Source organism: Tauraco erythrolophus, chromosome 7 (genome assembly GCF_009769465.1).
Source record: "Tauraco erythrolophus isolate bTauEry1 chromosome 7, bTauEry1.pri, whole genome shotgun sequence".
In the NCBI taxonomy this organism is placed as follows: domain Eukaryota; kingdom Metazoa; phylum Chordata; class Aves; order Musophagiformes; family Musophagidae; genus Tauraco; species Tauraco erythrolophus.
The window spans coordinates 31,371,232-31,389,633 of NC_141471.1; the positions used below are offsets into that span (position 1 = coordinate 31,371,232).

The window sequence follows — 18,402 nt, forward strand, 5'->3', positions numbered from 1 at the left end:
AAGCGTCACGTTTGTATACCCAAGAGATCAATGACTGAGATCACCGAGGTCTGAGAGTGCAGCCACAGCAACAGGTAGCCGTGCTCAGGACGGACAATTTTCTAATTGTAGTTGGAATCTCAGCTCTAATTCTGAAGAGAGGACAAAATAGGGGAAGCTAAATTTTAAAAATAGTTTCCCATGATCTCCTTACTCAGCATCGTGGGAAATGCATGAATGACTGAGGTACCCTGTTTCCTTTCTCCGGGGAAGTTATTGTCCTCTGTTAGGCTAGTGAATGTGTAAGCTGTGCTTTTGTTTCAGAGTAATGGCAAATTGGAGAAACAAAGAATTGGAAATGTCTGGTTTTGTTAAGTTTTCTAGCTGGTCAGCAAGCTGAAGCTGCTTGCAGTTATGCAGGAAACAGAAATTCAGTTCTGAGTCACCCAAGGGTGAGATGAAAAGCATCCAATCCTCCATGCATAGCACAGCAACACCTTGATCTGGTATCATACCTGTAGAGATGAAAATACCTCTAGGAGAGGAAGAGAACGTCTTCGTGTATTTGTTTTACTGTATTTGTGTAATTTGAAATATTAGACACTCTAAGAGATTTTTAGATTAACAGTAGTGTTCTGACTACATAGGCTCATCTCCCTGTGGTAGATTTCAAGTATCTCAGGCAGCTGTGACAGTCTCTCTGCAGGGTGTAAGAGCCAATGAAAAAGTAAGACAAACTGAGTTTTACCTAAAGTAAGTATTGAGCCTGCACCGGTCCCTTCTACTTAATCATGAAGTGTTCAGCTAACAGTTTTCAGGATGACTCTTGTTTTCTGTGCAGTCGAAACTGTCTGATTCTCAGGACTCTTTTATTGTTTCCCCACAAATGACTCCTTTAAAACTGCAGCTCTTGGTAGCCTGTGATTGCCACGGTTTTTACTGCTGAGGCTTTTGGCTTTGTTTCATTTTTGTAAAAGTTTTTGATGCCATGCCTGAAACAATGAAACCTGAGAAACGTGACTACTGAGGTCTAAAACCACAAGACAAGGAAAGATCGTGTTAGTACACATCTTTGAAATCACTCTTCTGCCTTTAAACAAAAAACGCCACGACTTTCGCTTACTCAGCATTTGCAGTTGTCGTGTGCCTGGTTTTAGTAGAGTTCTAGTGGCCTTGCAACAGATGAGTGCAGACTCATGTCTCATAAAATACTTGTGTAAATACTCACCTTGTTTACATATTGAACAACAAAAGGAACTGCTTCCTTCTTTCCCATAATGCAGCCTTTCTCTTCTCTCCTTTTTCTCTCAAGCTCCTAAGAAATGCTTAATCCTGAGAATTCTTGAGTGCCATTGTCTTCAGGGATGATTATTTTTGCATGTGGTGTGAATAAATACTGTGCACAGACCTATGGGAATGGCTTGATCATATTACAGTCAGTCGCACCTTCCCACCTCTGTCACTGGAAGGGGACTGGTCACGCTGCCCAGAGCTAACTCAGTTTCTGAGCTCTTGAGATTTTATCCGTATGACGAAGAAGCGCCCATCGCACATGCAAGTTACAGAGGCTGCTTCTCTGGAGACCCAAATAATGCAAACATCACCACAACATCGAGCTCCAGTAAACCTTAAATTGGCTGGATAGGTGTCTGGGCATACGGACAGAGAGAAGGACTGCTCCTTCCTTTCTTCTTAAATTCAAGCCCCTAAAAATTATTTTCTCCAGAACAAAGACAATTTCCAAGAGCAGCACAGAGCACAGTGAGGCAGCTGGGAAAAGCTGAGGCTTGCTGTGGCTTGTGACTAGTATAAATGGGTTTGACAGCGCAAGGGCATGCTCCTCTGAAGGAGCTAGGCAGGTTCCTGCAGTCTCTGGTCCTGTCACGTAGATCATTGCGTAAGGCTCAAAGAGCAGCGCCTGCCCTCAAGGTTTGGTACCTGGTCCTTCCCCAGAAGCAGTAGGAGTGGGATCTGCCACCACAACTCTGTAAAAGCAAAAATCACTATTGCTACTCTCATAAAATTTGCATTTCTTCTTGTTCCCTTGCTTTTGGTTGTATTATGAGGTCAAGCCATCCTAAACATGTTTGTTTCGTATACAGAGGAGTGGAGGAACAGTGGGAGTGAGGGTGATGCAGGAGGAATCATAGAACATAGAATGGCATAGGCTGGAAGGGACCTTAGAGATCATCTAATCCAACCTCCCTGCCATGGGCAGGGACGCCTCTCAACTAGATCAGGCTACTCAAGGCTCTGTCCAACCTGGCCTTGAACACCTCCAGGGAGGGGGCATCCACAACTTCTCTGGGCGATTTATTCCAAAGTCTCACCACCCTCGTACTGAAGAATTTCTTCCTAAGATCTAATCTAGGAAGTCTAGGAATCATAGAATCATAGAATCATAGAATGGTTAGGGCTGGAAGGGACCTTCAAAGGTCATCTAGTCCAACCCCCCTGCAAGGAACAGGGATATCTCCAACTAGATCAGGTTGCTCAGGGCCTTGTCCAACCTGGCCTTGAACGTCTCCAGGGATGGAGCATCCACCACCTCTCTGGGCAACCTGTTCCAGTGTTCTACCACTCTCATAGTAAAAAATTTTTTCCTAATATCCAACCTGAACCTACCTCCCTCTATTTTAAAACCATTACCCCTTGTCCTATCATAACTGGCCCTCCTGAACAGCCTCTCCCCATCTTTCCTGTAGGCCCCCTTGAGGTACTGGAAGACCGCTATAAGGTCACCCCGGAGCCTCCTCTTCTCCAGGCTGAACAGCCCCAACTCTTTCAGCCTGTCCTCATAGGAAAGGTGCTCCAGCCCTCTTATCATCTTCGTGGCCCTCCTCTGGACCCTCTCCAACTGGTCCATGTCCTTCTTATGTTGGGGACTCCAGAACTGGACGCAGTACTCCAAGTGAGGTCTCACGAGGGCAGAGTAGAGGGGGAGAATCACCTCCCTCGACCTGCTGGCCACGCTCCTCTTGATGCAGCCCAGGACGCGGTTGGCCTTCTGGGCCGCAAGAGCACATTGCCGGCTCATATTGAGCTTCTCGTCCACCAGTACTCCCAAGTCCTTCAGATTTTGCAGAATACAAACTCTAGGCATTTGTTAGGGATTAAGCAATTGTCTAATTGTGTAGCTTGTACAGAGTTTTACTCAAATGCTCTGTGTTCATAAGTTCTGAATTGCATGTATCTATTATGATCCAGTGTGACCTGTTCACTGGCAAGAAAATGCCCAATATGCAAAATACCTTAATGAAGTCATATTAGGCCAAATTATCCATGGCTTTGGGAATATGTAAGCCTAAGTAGTATCATTTTATCTAAATTGAAATAGTTGGGGAAAATGGACGAGCTTCCAGGGAATTTTGTGAAATAAAACTAGAAATGAATTTCAGTACCGGGGCAGAGGCAGTATTGAACAGTCACAAACAAAGATAAATGAAAATATTGAGAGAGGGGTGAGGACAATAGAAATTGTACCAGTCCCCACTGCAGGATTGTTAGGCAGTCAGATGCACAGAGAGAAGTTAACTGCGTTTTCATGAGAATGCAAAGACTTAAGAAAGCCAATGGGCAGCAAATAGCAGAACTGCTAGCGGTAGTTACCAGCTGTAGCTGCTTTGGCTACTCCCATGGACAGACAACTTTCTCAAGCTGCTTTGAAACTATGGGTCGAATTTGTCCCTCAGGATGATGAATATGCTTCTTCACTGGAATGGTTTTGGATATATGCACATGTCAGCAAGAACACAATTTGAGCCTTGCCATTTCGAACAGTAAGAGTTTGTAGGATATGAACTCAAAATAGTCTAGGGTGACAAATACTGCCTGTGCTTTTGCGCCTTTCACAGCAACATCTGCCCAGCCTGAGGAGTGGCAGTTTATTAATCATTACACTGTTTAATTAAAATTTATGATGGGTTTCGAATGTGGATACAAAGTACAAACCCCTTGCCCTGCAGGAGGCCAGTTTCAAGCTGTCAAAACCGGCGTCCTGTTTTCTTCCTAATTACTGAGTGTACCTCCTTCATTAAGGACAGTCCTTTTTCTTGATGCAAATTTCCAATTAAAGGACTCAATTATGCAGCCTGTACTCAGACGAAACACGCATGGCCTGGGTCTCAGTACAGCTATGCTGCTTTGCACCAGCAGAGCATTTGGCCCAGTTTTCCCCAGGCCCAGGTAAAAAAATCAGCGGGGGTTTTGCCCGAGATCCGCAGAAGCTGGTAAGGAGGACTCCTCAGCCATGTTGTGAGTTACCCACAATGTTCTTCAAGCTGCAGTTTTCAATCTTCGCTGCCTGAAAGCCCAGGTACTTAATGACAGGAAACTGAATAGGAGCACAGGTGGCAAGTACATCTGAAAGTCAGGCTTTTAATTCAGTCTCTAAATATGAATTTCAGTGCCTGCATTAGAAATTTTGCTTCAGAAAGTGTTCAGGTGTATCGTACTGCATGGCATGAGCTAAATCGTTTAGCAACAGCTAAAATAATATAGATGGTTGAAAACCCGATTTGTTATGCTAGGAAAGATGCTTCTGTACTAGGTAGCTTAGTGAATTTCTAAAATCATAATTAATTTCTGGAAGTGCTTGCAATTAAATTATAATGTGTCTCGTTTGTGTTCTTGTGGGTGAGAAAACCACTCATCTTTGTTATGTGTTATCTTAGCTACCCTTCAGCAGCTGTAGCGCTTGCAGGGTTACCACGTTAGTCAATTATGATCTTATAATTACATGTTAGAGTATTAATGGAGTTTGTAATGGCTTTTTCCTTTCTGTGCTAGACTATCAAGAAATCTATTGATGAAAAAACACTATAATTTTCAGTTATTAAATGAGCATAGTTAAGAAGACAAGGCGAAAGAAAAGAGTTGTTAGCAGTTATTTCCATGTACTTTCTAGCAACGGGATGATTTCATGGAGAACTGAAAAGGCAGAGTTTCCTTGCTGTACAAAAAAGCTCAGAGATATACTCTTCCTGGAATCTAGCATCTCAAGATGGATCTGGATCTCAAGAAATACGCACCTTGAAAGAATTTTTTTTTTTTTTTTTTCCTGCAGATCTGCCTCATGCTAGCACCTGTGCAGAGCAACTTTCAAGGGATCTCTGCTCAAGGTTGCTCTTAAATTTTGTTAAGTGAAAGTTCTGCAGTGCAGGAAGAACCCAGGGAGGAAAACTTTGTAGTTTTTTTTTTTTTCAGAGGAGTCTGCATGTGCACAGATTGCTCTTCTCTGTCCAGGCCAGGTAACACTAGAGTAAAAGTCCTCTCACATCTGGGCAAGGGTGAAGAACAGAAGAAAATGTTTCATGTGTCATGAGATTAGTTCAGTATTTCCACCACATGAAATGCTGAGGAATTATGCAAATATATTATTGTGTTTACTGCAAAGCAGGTCATTAGGGCCGGGTCTTTTGCTTACATAACTGTCTATGACTTTGATATTACCTGTCTTTGCCTGTAAAAATAAGATAAAATTATGTAAGATTTAAATATTAGAGTAATCAATGGTGCAACTTCTAATTTTTAAGAGCTGTAAATCATAGCCCCTTAGAACATGTTGGCTCCTTTAAAGAAATTTTGAGGAGGTGGAGAAACTTATGAAGAGACATCAGTTAGTGGAGGGCACCTAAACTAGCAGGAGGAAATGATTTTCAAAGAGCTAATCAGGATGTATCTCCTATACAAGCAGGTGGAAGAAACATTCTTGCTCTTTTTCTGTCCTAATAAATACTTAATTTATTTTGAGTTTCATCAGGAGGCATTAGGGAAAATGTGTCAAAATACTGTCTGGTTTGCTTTCTTAAACATTAGGATCCAACTCTGTGCTCTGTCTTCGGTGGAGGAGTTTGGGTGTCATACCAGAGGGGATCCCCTGGCATGCCTGATGTATTGAGCAGTACAAGACTGGAAATGCTGAGCTTGTGAATACAGCCGGTGGTGCACTGGGAAAATATTTCAGAGCTCTTGAGTAGTTTTTTCCACTTTCCCATCTCATGGACTGAGTGCTGAACACCTTGCTGCAGCTTCTTCTGCTTGCCCTGATGCTGCTGTGTATCACGGCTGCCTGCTGCTCCCTCCTGTCACTTTAGGTCCTCTGGGAATGCTGGTTTTCAGGCAGGATCACTGGCTGCCTGTCACCTGCTGCTGCCTCCAGCTCGTTTCCTGCTGCTTCAAGCTTCACAGAGTATTTGCCATACTCCTCTTTTTACCCCCATACTGATATGGTCCAGCCTGCTTGTGGCACTGCAGATGCCCTGCTGTGAAAGTGGAGGCACTTCAGGAGCGAAAAGCTGGGAATTTTGTGGATTTTAGCAAATGAATATTCTTTGTGTCTGAGGCTTCCTCTTGGCATACAATTAGAGTTAATCGACCGTTTAGAAATTTCTACCAATTTGTTACTCATGTTACTTTACTTACTACCTCAACCCCCGTGAGCAGCTACTCGAACCCCAGTTTAAGCATGCGCTGTCATGCAGCATGTAAGTTTTTTTATCCACAAGATTTTCAAACCGAGATCTGCAAAACTACAAAGACTTCAGTGTGTGCCTAACTTTATGTCCCAATAAAGCAGAAAAACAGGCATCTCAAGCACATGTGCAAGTCTCTGCAGGATTTGGCTCTTGTTCCTAATATTTCTGCTGGTATCAGAGCAAGAAGTAACAAAGGATAAAGATTAAGAAAATGAGGATTGATATAAATGCAAAAAAGATGTAGGGGTGATTACTTATTGTATTTTTAATTATGCTGCAGGTAGGCAGGTCGATGAACAGCTCAATTCTCAATGTTCAGCAGCAGTAATGGTTACAAAAAGTCAGCTGTGTTTGCATAGTTACTGCCATTCACCTTCCCAGTTTCTTTAATGTGGGATCGCTGTTCATCTTGGAGGCATCTTAAAAGCCAGACGTTTGAAGATAAGAGACTGGGGGTTTCCTCAACTCATTTCATGCATACTTGATCTCAGTGTAAATAGGTAGTTTAGGTACAGCCCGCTGCGCAGTCCCAGCAGGACAGAAGGTAGCTGTTTTACCTCAAAGGCAAACTATTGAAAAACATTGAATTTGTACTCTCAGGACTGATCTAGATACTTTTTTGTATACATGTTATCCGTGGCCTGTTTCACAGAGCAGAAAATTAGTGTTAGAATATCATTATCATACCAGTAAAGGCTTTATATTCAAATTATTCCAGACAGATATGCAAAGTTGCAAATATTGTAGGAAAAACTGCCAAAGCTTAATGCCCTATTTTTAAGAATTTAAGCCTAGAGCTATGAATAAAATTATGATTTGCATTTGAAAGTGCTGAGACAACAGAAACTGGCTAAAAATGTAGGCCATAATTTATGTGTCAAAAGTGCCACGAGCAACTAATGGGTTTTGCTATTTCATAGCAAGCTGAATGCACAGAGGTCAGGTTTAGACCTTAGTACCAGAAAGTCCTTTTGATGAATTACATGATAGAATAAAACAACGAAAAAAGTTAACAATGTGCCAGAACTATTTGTTACCATAAAACATCCTTGTGTCCACTTCTCAGCACGTTGTGGCTGTTTCCATCTTATTTTCAGTCTCTGTTCAGGCGGGTGGGAGGTCTTCTGCTCAAGGTGAGCATGCAATGACATCTGTTGTTGCTGGAATTGCTAGAGAGAGGCAATTTCAGGCAGAAATCCTGGTAGCTACCTGGGTGCAGTTTAGTGAAAGGATTTTTTTTTCCTGTTGGGAGTGTAGTTTTGTGTGAGGCTATGAACGTTTGCTCAGATTGATGGAAAGAGTTCCAGGTTACAATAACCAGTGAAATAAGCATATTCGGCTATTCATAGTCTGACCAATGTCAAAAGTCGGTTTTGCCTGGATCACAATATCCTCTGCAGTGGTTGCGCTCTGGCCGGAGAACCAGTAAGCCAAAATGATTAGAAATGAAACTGTGGCTGGTTACTTTAGCAGCGAAGCCCCAAAGCCACCTTTGCCTGCTGATCCTCTGGGTGTATGTCTGCGCTGGTACCCAGGGTCAGCCAGGTGGTTACTTACCTGCATCACATTCATCCTTTCCTCTATCTGCTGGATTTTTTCCTTTTACTGGCTACTGGAGTAGATATTTGAGGCAATATTTATTTCAGAGAGACATTCCTTGTAATATTCTTCTCTGCTTTGGAGGTTAATAAAAATCTAAGCCTTTATCTACCAATGAGTTCACGCTGTGCGTGTAGTTCAGACTTGTTGTCCTGCACAGAGGATTTATTCTCTGTCACAGTCTACACGTGCACCTTGAGTTTGTGGGAGCAGGATATACTTGCTTATGTCAGATTATGCAAGAAAGTAAATGATGAGCTGCTAATCCTGATTGTTTTCCAAAAGTATTAAGTAATAAAATGTCAGGCCCACAAGACAGCTTTATTTAAGCCATGTAAAAGTCTTGCTTTTCTTTCTATTGCTTTTAGCATGTAAAGAGGAGAATTTGAGTGGTTTTGAGATCTGACACTTGGGATCACAGCCACAACAAATAGTGCAGTTTCAGACCCAAAAACCTAACCCAAACTGTGTATAGCAAGAATAAACACAAACACAGTGCTAGTGTACACAAGTTAAACTGTACCAAACTGGTTTTCTCTCTTAATTGACCTTCACCTGACGTGTTCTTCAAGTATTGTTTTCCTAGTTGGATTTTCAGCCTCACTGAACTCTTTAAACTTCTTGCTCCCATTAAATCAATATCAACTATTTTATGATGCAAAGCTGGCTTCTCCAGTTACAAAGACAATGTTTGCTAAATTTCTTCTTCTTACGGGTTTATTTTAAATTATTTACCTTGTCGCATTCCTACAGATTAGAAACCTTTTGTCTGTGATTTCTTTCTATTCTTTTTTAAAGGCAACAAAGTGGAGTTTCACTTGTCAGTAAAGGCTTTGGCTCTGCATTTTGCACTTCTCTGGGAAGGTGCAGATATTTACAGAGAAGAGCTCGTGCACATGAGAATATGAAAGGAGATTATGTTTTTGCAGGCAGGATAAGCCACATTGCATTTACCACAAGATAAGAGTGAACTTGGGCAGTTGAACTGATGTTCTGTTGGTTTCCACTATGATATTCTTGCGCTAACTGAAGAGTGTCAACACAAAGGTTTAACAGAATTTAAAAAACCAAAACTTTCTAAATTAATGCAGATTGATTTCTTGTTATACCTCCCTCCCACAGACAAGATCTAAAGGTGTGGAGTTAATAAATACTTTTGCTAAAACAATGCCAACTTGGTGGTCTGATGCTCTCATGGAGAGGTAAGCTGGCAGTAGGCAATAGCCATGTAAAGCGAGGTAGGCGCTGCTGTAGCCAGCTGTGGGCATGTCTTACTGTGAAACAGCTGTGAAGCAGATTAAGCCTCGAGTAGTTAAACAGCCTTATGTATACCGTGAGGTTAGAGTGTGCACAGCGGTGGTCACTGCAGGATAGCGGCCTTACACCTGTGTGCACCTTCGCTGAGGCCAGAGTTGCTCATGCTTTTCTCCAGGACTTTGATAAACCTGCACACAGGAAGCAATGGTGGAGAGACGATAAGCATCATTCTATGGTGGAGCAACAGAAAGCAAGGGGTGGTTTGACACCTTAATCTGTCCGTGGCAGATAAGTGACTGTGAAGTGATAAGAAGAGTCACTGTGGTTTGGAAATCAGCAGCTGCAAAGAAAGATGCTAAGCCCAAAGAATGAAGAAGCTGGGGCAAGGGTATGCTTTCAGGGCCCTTAATTATTCTTTAGATTATTTCTACTGCAGTAAATAGTAATAAATAATAATAATAATGATTTTTAAAGTGGTTTCAACACCTGCACGTGCACCTGTGCATTTATGAGAGATATGGTTTGGAGTTGCCAATATGGTTGGATGTCTGGGGAAAAGAGTGGCTAGGCTGTTTTGCATCCCCAAGAGAGCATTGGTGTTTTCAGATGTGTAGGGTTGATTTGTGGATCGGAATTCCTGGCAGGTTTGCGAGTCTGGGTCTCGAACCTCAGAGCAGCCCTGGAGAGCCAGCTCAGGGCTGTCAGTACGCTGGGTCATAAGATGTAAAGACCCAGTAGAGAAGCCTGACTGTATAGGGAGAATTATATGAGCAAGATCTTGAGTATATAGCTACCACTGGATTTGTGTGAAACTAAGATTATATGTAGATATATAGACTCAATGTCCTTTAAACTGTCTGTTGGTTTAAGTCATTTTATTGGGGGACCTTGCTGAAAAGCTTTGGGAGCCTTTGACTATAGTCTCAGCTGGCGTGAGTTGTTTTCTTTTTGATGCATCACATGAGAATTATCTGTATAAAGGTGAGGTGCCCTGGAGAGCTGCAACTCAGCCAGCCATATGCTTAGGTAATGATACAACCCAATTCCAGCATAGCAGTTAGCAGTTGTTCAATACACACTTTGTGATCTTATTGATAAAATTATCAGTTATCATAACATCCAGGCATATGTGTGGCTGCGTGTGGACTCAGTGGTAGCATGGGAGTTCACCGTAGAAGGAGGAAAGACAACCTCTCTGGAAGGCATTTCTTTGGGACAGAACTTAACTCTTTTTTCAGCATAGATTGCTTTCTGTTTAAGCACACAATGTTTCCTTCTGTGGTCTATCTCATCCTCCAGTCTGTAAGACAAACTGGCTGAAATTAAGGCATGTTGGGAATGACATAAGTTGTTCCTAGCAATACAAAAAGTGTACTGACTATATATGTATTTCCTATTTATCACTTCATATATTGAGTATATATAGCACATGCTGCATCTCTTCACAATTGGTGTCTTCACATGCCTTAGGCCGTTTAAATGTTGTATCATCTTCTGATTTTGATACCAGCACACACAGGTGTACATACCTGTTAGTGATTCAGCTCCAGGCGTATTCTAATAGATGTGTTGGCTGCACAGCCCTCCTCACAAGTCCTGGATTTTCTTATCTGGTAGGAGGAGAAGCACATCTTGTCCCTTCTTAACAAGGGTCACCAAAATCGAGGATCTGCAAGCGACTGTGCCTTCAACTGCAGGAGAAGGGAGCACCCTCAAGACCCTTCTCCATTTATTTTTGGGCTCCTCTAAGAAACTGCAGAAGAATTACAAAAATTAGTAATGTTCCCTTTCTGCTTGCCTCTGCTGAAGCCCAGGACTGGCGTTCGCCAGAGGAGCTACTGTGCAAGCCACTGTTTAGTGAACTTTGAATGGATGTCCTCAGAACCAGAATGTCTCTGCCCTTTCCAGGGCAGCTCATCTCATACCTGTAACCGCACCTGCGCAAAGGAGGTTGTGACCCCTCTCTCTGTGCCAGTACTGATGAACTGAGATTTCCTAAGATAAGGCTTAGCAAGTCTGACAATAGTTCTCTATCTAGTTCAGAAAAACATTTCTACATGCAGTTTGAAGACACCAACAGGTCAGACCAGCAATCTAAATTGTGCTGGAGTCAATTTTAAAACCCAATTTTTAAATTATAGAGGCTGCTTGCTTTAATTGCCACCAGAGTGGAGCGCCTAGACTGTGCTGTGAATAGAGAGGCTGCTTCTGTCAAGATGCTGTCACAAACACCAACAGGCACTGCTACCTTCACTCTGGGACATAATTTCAGAGAAATCCATAATATTCTGTATGTAACATTTGGATCTGGTCATATATGAATCATTAAGGAAAGATCATTTAAGACAGGGTAACTAGGATCTGATGACTGCCCAACCTTAACATGTTCTTGATGAACCTCTGCAAATGTCTTCTAGTGATAGTTATTATAATGTTACCCGTAGTGTAAAACTACTATAGTGTAGAACAGCCACAGTGTTAAAACTGATAATCTGATGGTGGAGCAAGAAATTGTTTTTCTCAGCTCATAAAATTTTTTCAAGACCTTACCTATTTTTTCCTCCTTAAAACAGGATTAAGAATCTGTAATTTTTAAGATTTTTGAACTCATAATCCGATATTTTATATCGTCAATTGAAATATTTTAAAAGATAACTTCAACTCATCTATTTCACTTTGTCTGCTTTAATTTTAGTATTATTAAGCATTTTAAGAGTAATGTCGTTCCAAAAATTCTAAGACATGCTTGCCGACAGTTTAGAAGTTACTGGGAGGAAAAGGGGAAGACAGACATATAAACAGACACATAAACCTTTCTAGTCTGTGTATTTGTGTATGTGTGTATCCTTTGAAGCTTTTCTCTGTACATAAGTTCCTATCCTAGTCTATAGACGACCAGCGAGTTGGCCTGTGGGAAAGACAGCATGTAGATCTAAAGCTGCTGGAGATCTGATACAGTTATTTAAAATTATCCATATATTTGTGAACAAGTCACCCATGAGTTTGGATTTAGATTGGATTATATGTAAAGATGATCTCAATTAATCGATTACTGGGACAACACATTACAGTGTTTATGTCTTTATACTACAGCACCTGCTCTCTCTCTGCATTGAATTTGTTATTCTCTTGTTGTACAGGTTTTAGGGAACAAACCAGCGCTTCCCGAGTGCAGTGATGATGATGATGAGCTGGCTGATATTACAAACAGGAGAAGTGCTAAACTATATATGGTAATTTGTTTAATTATTTATTTGTTTGTTGATTTTAGTTAGGTACACTCAACAGTATTCATGCATTCATTCATCCCTCATACCTGGAGTTCTGGCTTCAGTTGCAGAACTGCAGACGTGTTAAGTTGATTTGCAGCCAAAGGAGAAGTTTCTCAAAGGATGTCAATCCAGACGGCCCAGGTAATTTCAGGAAAAGAAATTAATTACAGTCCTGTTTACTCAGGAAACAAGTTAAGCATGGCCTATGAACCACTCAGCGCAGGTCAAAGAAGAATTAACTGGTTTTAAATCAAACTATATATCCTGTCTTCTTGATTTTAACAGTGAGAGTTCTAGTAGTCATATATGATTTGGTTATTCTTAGCAGAGTTTGAGAGATGGACAGTTATGTTAGATTTTATATATAAATCCAAAAGAATTTGAATGCAAAACTCTTTTCTTTTGCAATGCCTTTTTCCTCCTTCCTCACCTCCAATGGCTTAACACTGACTAGGACAGTGCTACTGCCAGAAAAATTACCTATAAACAAAATGAATTAAATATTTACTCCATTAAATCAGTAGGAGTTTTATGATTATATTCAGTAAAGTTATGATTTTTCCTCACGTCGTGCTAGGCATACTGCCTAGAAAAGGCATGGAATTCACTTGAACTAACAATCCAGTATCTCACCCATATACAAGGCTACACCACTATTTTTTTTTTCTGAAAAAAAAAAACCCAAACTATTTCCAGGCCCGTGTTGTATTCTCTCTTCCCCCCGCCCCATTCCCCTTTCTTTCATATTCTCCCACTTGAGAAAAGAAGCGAGGAATTATTTGGAAAAGGGGGATGTTTTTAATGAAATCTAGAAAAGACTTTATCCTCCCTCCTCCCAATAAAAAAAAAAAGATTATTTTCTCCTGAAGATTGCAAGAAGAGTTTTTTTTTTACAAGCTCTCATTAGCATTGAGATCTGGACCTTTCTCTTCAGCGCTTTGTGCTCTGGCTCGTGCAATGAGGTTGCCTTGTGTGACAGAAAGGAATCTTTCACTGGCATACAATGTACTTTCTTCCCTTCCCCATAATCACTTAACAAGAAGGGTTTAGTCAACAAGTGGCAACGCTCCGACAGCACTATGTGCTATTGGATCCCCACGCGTATGACCTGGTAGGTGCCATCTACAGTAGCTTCTCCCTCTGCAGCTCCTGCATCCCGCAGACCACAGTGGGATGGAGCCACCTCTCTCCCTGCCTGTTACCTGATTCTTCCCCTACCCATATGTGTGGCTGGGGTTTACAAGAAGCCTGTATGAGGTGATCATTGTTACAAGGCCATTTTTAGTCCTTGTCGGTTTTGTGCTGTGTTTAGTTCCCATAAATCATTCCATTCTTGCCAAATATATGGCACATATTTATATTTATAGCAGGGTTTTAGGTGAAGGGGGGAAAGAAAAGAAAAAGAAGAAAAAAGAAGGCCTGCAGGTATGATCAGGACCATTGTAGTAAGACGATACTAGAGAAGAGAAAAGTGCTTGCAGTGAATTTCGGAATCCTAAGAACTCTCAGGAAATTCTATGCATATCTAATAAATTCCTCTAAGTACATGGGTCCTGCAAACAGAGCTCTGTTAGCTACATTTAAATGTGCTGCAATATTACAGTGAGCATCAAAGTCAGGAGACAGGTCTACGGTGAGCCCTCACAGCAGGTATAATAGTTAATTTTTGTTTGTCTGCAGTAGTAATTTCCATCTTGTGCTTCCATAATACAGAATATAAGATATAGTAGTGTATTTAAAATTAATATTAATTATGAAAGGAAATAAAGACTGCTAGGAAAGTTATTACAATAATAATTTCAGTAGTAATAATTGGTCTTTTCAGTCATGCAGGTGTGAATTTTAAAAGATTTTAAAGGTCTACATGAACTTACAGTGGTGGTAGAGGTTACGAAGCAGATTCTGCAACAGGTCTTACATTACAGTTTCCAATTAAAGAACTGCAGGTTATAAATGTAGGTATTTCACTTGTTAATATCAGTGTAGGACTATGTTATTATAATTTCAAATGCTCTTATTCAGCATTTACATGTACCTTTGGCTTCAGTGCAGGTTGCTTGGTAGGAGAAGATGACAGCTAGGGACTCCACCAATTCAGCTGAGCCAGACTGGCTGAGGAAAATACAGGTTTTTGATTGTGAGGTGTTTACTGAATGAGCAGTTGAATTGAAAGTCGAAGAGAAACAGATATATTTTAAGAAGTTGTAAGACAGGGATCCAACAAATTTACAAAAATTAACACTACATCTCCCTCTACTGGATGTAAAATGAAATGAAACAACAAACAAAATCATTAGCCTACCTTACTTTCAAGCAGCACACGAATTTCGTACAGCCATTTATATAATAATGGCAACTGATTTTTATAGTAATTTTAGACCTAGAAATTAATTTGGTTATAAAAGCCAGAGGGGATCTAAATTTGAAATGATTGCTTTCTTAGGTGTCAGATGCAAGCGGATCTGTGAAGGTGTCCGTGGTAGCAGAGGAAAACCCCTTCTCCCAGGCCATGCTTTTGTCTGAGGAGTGCTTCATTTTGGACAATGGTGCTGCAAGGAAGATCTTTGTGTGGAAAGGTAAGAGATCACTTTGGTTGCAAATGCAGAAGCTACATAGACATATCTAAGGAGTTGACACCATATACTCGGGACGCTGGCAAAAATTAACACTGGCTGGACACGATACCCTGCACACAGTTCTTCCTTGGTGCAGCCAGTGGACAAGGATTGCCCACTTGGGTAAGGACCTCAAGATCGAGTCTTGTTTAAGGATCCTGGCTATTTTTGAGATATCTGTAAGCTTGGGTGCTTCAATGCTTATCTGAGTGGCAATTACAAAGCAAACAAAAAGAATTCTACAAGTTCTGTATATTGTCATCAAACCCCTATCTTCTGGGACAAAATCTGGACACTGAAGGTTTGATAATAGCTACACACTGTATTTCCATACATTGATCCACAGAGGTGTGAAATTGAAAGGTGAGTGTCTCAGGCATCAACTAAAGCATGAGCTTGCAAGTACTTTCATGCTTCTTTTTTATTTTTGTGAATATTTTTCTGTGGTATCATCAATGCTTGTAGGAGTGTCTGCAATTGCTTTGACTGAACATTTCCCAGGAGAAGAATATTACTGAGGGGATTAGGTGTGGACACATTAGCTAGATTGTTGTGGTGCTGCTATTGCATCCAGTGCTGAGTATCTCCCTTTTTTTTTGTCTGAGGCAGTGTATTAGTTATTCTGTGGCATTTGCATTTCTTTTTACCATGTGCCACAGCAAATAATTAATCAATGCAGTAGTCAAACTGCTGAAGTCAGTCCAGGAAGCATTGTAAGCATTTTGCTTGAAAACTTCATTTGCAGTTAGGGAAACAGCCTTTAAAAGAGAGCATTCTGGGAGCATTGTGCTTAGATGGCCTAAGGTCTACCTGACCCCATGATTCCTGGATTCCACTCTCTACCTGACAGCTCCTAGAAGAACCAAGCCAATAGGATCAGGCATAAAATAAATAAAATACAATTTAGGCCCTTTGAACGTGGCCCTATGTGCTCCTCAGTTCATCCTCACTTTGCTACTGTTGGTAACAATAATGTGTGGAAAATCCCATTAGTGTGTGAGTCTCACCCTTGCACTGGGAGGCTGCAGTTATCATCTCTGCTGGCAATCTTCAGACAGCTAAGCTGAGGAGTGTGAATTGCTTCCCTAATAGTCTCATTGAAAATGGAATACAATGAATAGCTTATCAGAGCATCCTATTAGACTAAGAGGTCTTTGGAGTATAGTCATTGACAGCCAGCTGGGACACAGACCTGATAACACAATTATCATCCCACAAAGACTTTCAGAGATGTCTGACACTGAGCAAGGCTGAACAAGGAGCAATGGATGGGGACAGGGGGTGGAAAATCGCACAGCCCAGCTAGACGAAATGGGAGTTTCTTCTACTCGGACTGTGGCACTGCCTGAAGAAGAAGGCAGTTCTGGACAGCAGCTTTATTTACCACATTGCAGCCCAGCACGGCAAGATTCAGGGGAAAGAGCCCAGGTGTTCTTGTACCTTGAACCAAGCAGATATTATAAACAGCTTTTTTTTTTTTAATGGAAACACACACACTAAGCAAAAAACAATGCCTCCTTTTCACTTTTTTTTTTTTAAATTTTATTTTATTTTAACTGTTTTTGAAGCCACTTAGATACTGTTTTGGCCATTCAGCTTTGTACGAGTCTTATGCTCATGCTATGTCCAGCATTTGTGTCTGTTCAAGACTGAAGCAAGAGTGATGTCGAAGAGAACCTGGCTCAAGGACATCTTGTTTTTGCAGGATCTGTGAGCTTATTGCCCTTTCTCATGTCTTGTTATCCTTCTGTTTTAACCAGGCAAAAACGCTAACCCACAAGAGAGGAAGGCCGCCATGAAGAATGCTGAACAATTCCTACAGCAGATGAATTATCCTGCCAACACACAGGTGCGATCTATTTAGGAGATGATACTAGGAGAGCATGAGCTCTATAAAGACTTTATTTTAAAATCAGCAAAAAAAAAGTATTTTTAAGGACTTATAAGACAATAAAGGTAATGTTTCACTAACAGATAATTCAGAAAAGTTTCTGTTCGAGTAACTGTGTCAGTTTTGTTTTCCTTCCATTTCAAGTGTCTTGCTTTATTTCAGATTCAAGTCCTTCCTGAAGGAGGTGAAACGCCAATTTTCAAACAATTTTTCAAAGACTGGAAGGATAAAGATCAAAGTGATGGCTTTGGCAAAGTATATGTCACAGAGAGAGTGGCTAAGATTGAGCAGATTGAATTTGACGCTGCCAAGTTACACGAGTGTCCACAAATGGCTGCCCAGCATAACATGGTAGATGACGGTTCAGGGAAAGTAGAGGTAATTTTTGTTGTATGCCACCTACCTAGTGTATTCTGTTACTTGTGATGGGATAAGCTGCTACTCTATGTTTTACCATTTAAACTGTTGTGTAGAGTAATGCTATGTTAGTGGCAGTGTTACTTCTATCATCAGAAAAAGTACTTTGAAGTAAAAAGTGAATCTCTCTGTCAGCTGTATGCTGGGTCATGTTTTTTTGGTGCTTCTGAAAGATGTTGTACCAGTCATTAGTAGAAATGAAACAGCAGAAACGTTTCCCCTTTTACACAATACCTGTTAAAAACATGCTTTAAATATGATCCTCAGCCTAAAGAAAAACTTCTAGCTCACATCAGCTTGAAATCTGGAATGGGAAAACTTGCCCTTGGAGTCAGAAATTCATTCTGTGTTTTTATGGATGTATCCAATCTGCTTTCTAGAGGAACCTTCCTTGTCCCTAGTGTGTCTCACACAGCCTGGATTTGGAACGAAAAAGATGACTGTACAGTCTTTCTAGATCTATCCGTATCTCACTGCAGGAATATCTTTGGACTACACGGGGCTGGTTTGGCATTGCACCAACACAGCCTGTTGAATACAGGTTTGCATATTGGGATTCTGGAAGAAAAAGAAGGGATAAATACCTACAGTCTCACTGGTGTATTTTCATAGGATGGTTTGGGTTGGAAGGGACCTTGAAGATCATCTAGTTCCAACCTCCCTGCCACAGGAGCATATTTTCTAGGTTTCTAACCAGAAAATATGGTTCTAAGCAGCTTAGATCTGAAGGATTTTTTGCTGTATAATTTTAGCAGTATGCTTTTGGAGAGCCGTTGTTAACTGAACTGGGCTGTAGTGAGTCAAATAGGAAGAAATCTGCCTAACAGCGTGTTACCTGACTGCAGTGTGCCTCTCCCAAATGATATGATAGTTCTATGATGAATCATAATGTTTTG

At 41.0% G+C, this 18,402-nt stretch overlaps 1 protein-coding gene across 1 annotated transcript in view; it reads left to right on the plus strand.

The window, feature by feature from the left end:
• Positions 1 to 18,402, plus strand: part of SCIN (scinderin) — a 51,080-nt gene that overhangs the window by 23,944 nt on the left and 8,734 nt on the right. Inside the window, exons 5-8 of the mRNA XM_086614268.1 lie at positions 12,452 to 12,544; positions 15,027 to 15,159; positions 16,959 to 17,047; positions 17,252 to 17,467. Coding sequence (XP_086470394.1) covers positions 12,452 to 12,544; positions 15,027 to 15,159; positions 16,959 to 17,047; positions 17,252 to 17,467 — 531 coding nt within the window. The remainder of the gene's footprint in view (positions 1 to 12,451; positions 12,545 to 15,026; positions 15,160 to 16,958; positions 17,048 to 17,251; positions 17,468 to 18,402) is intronic.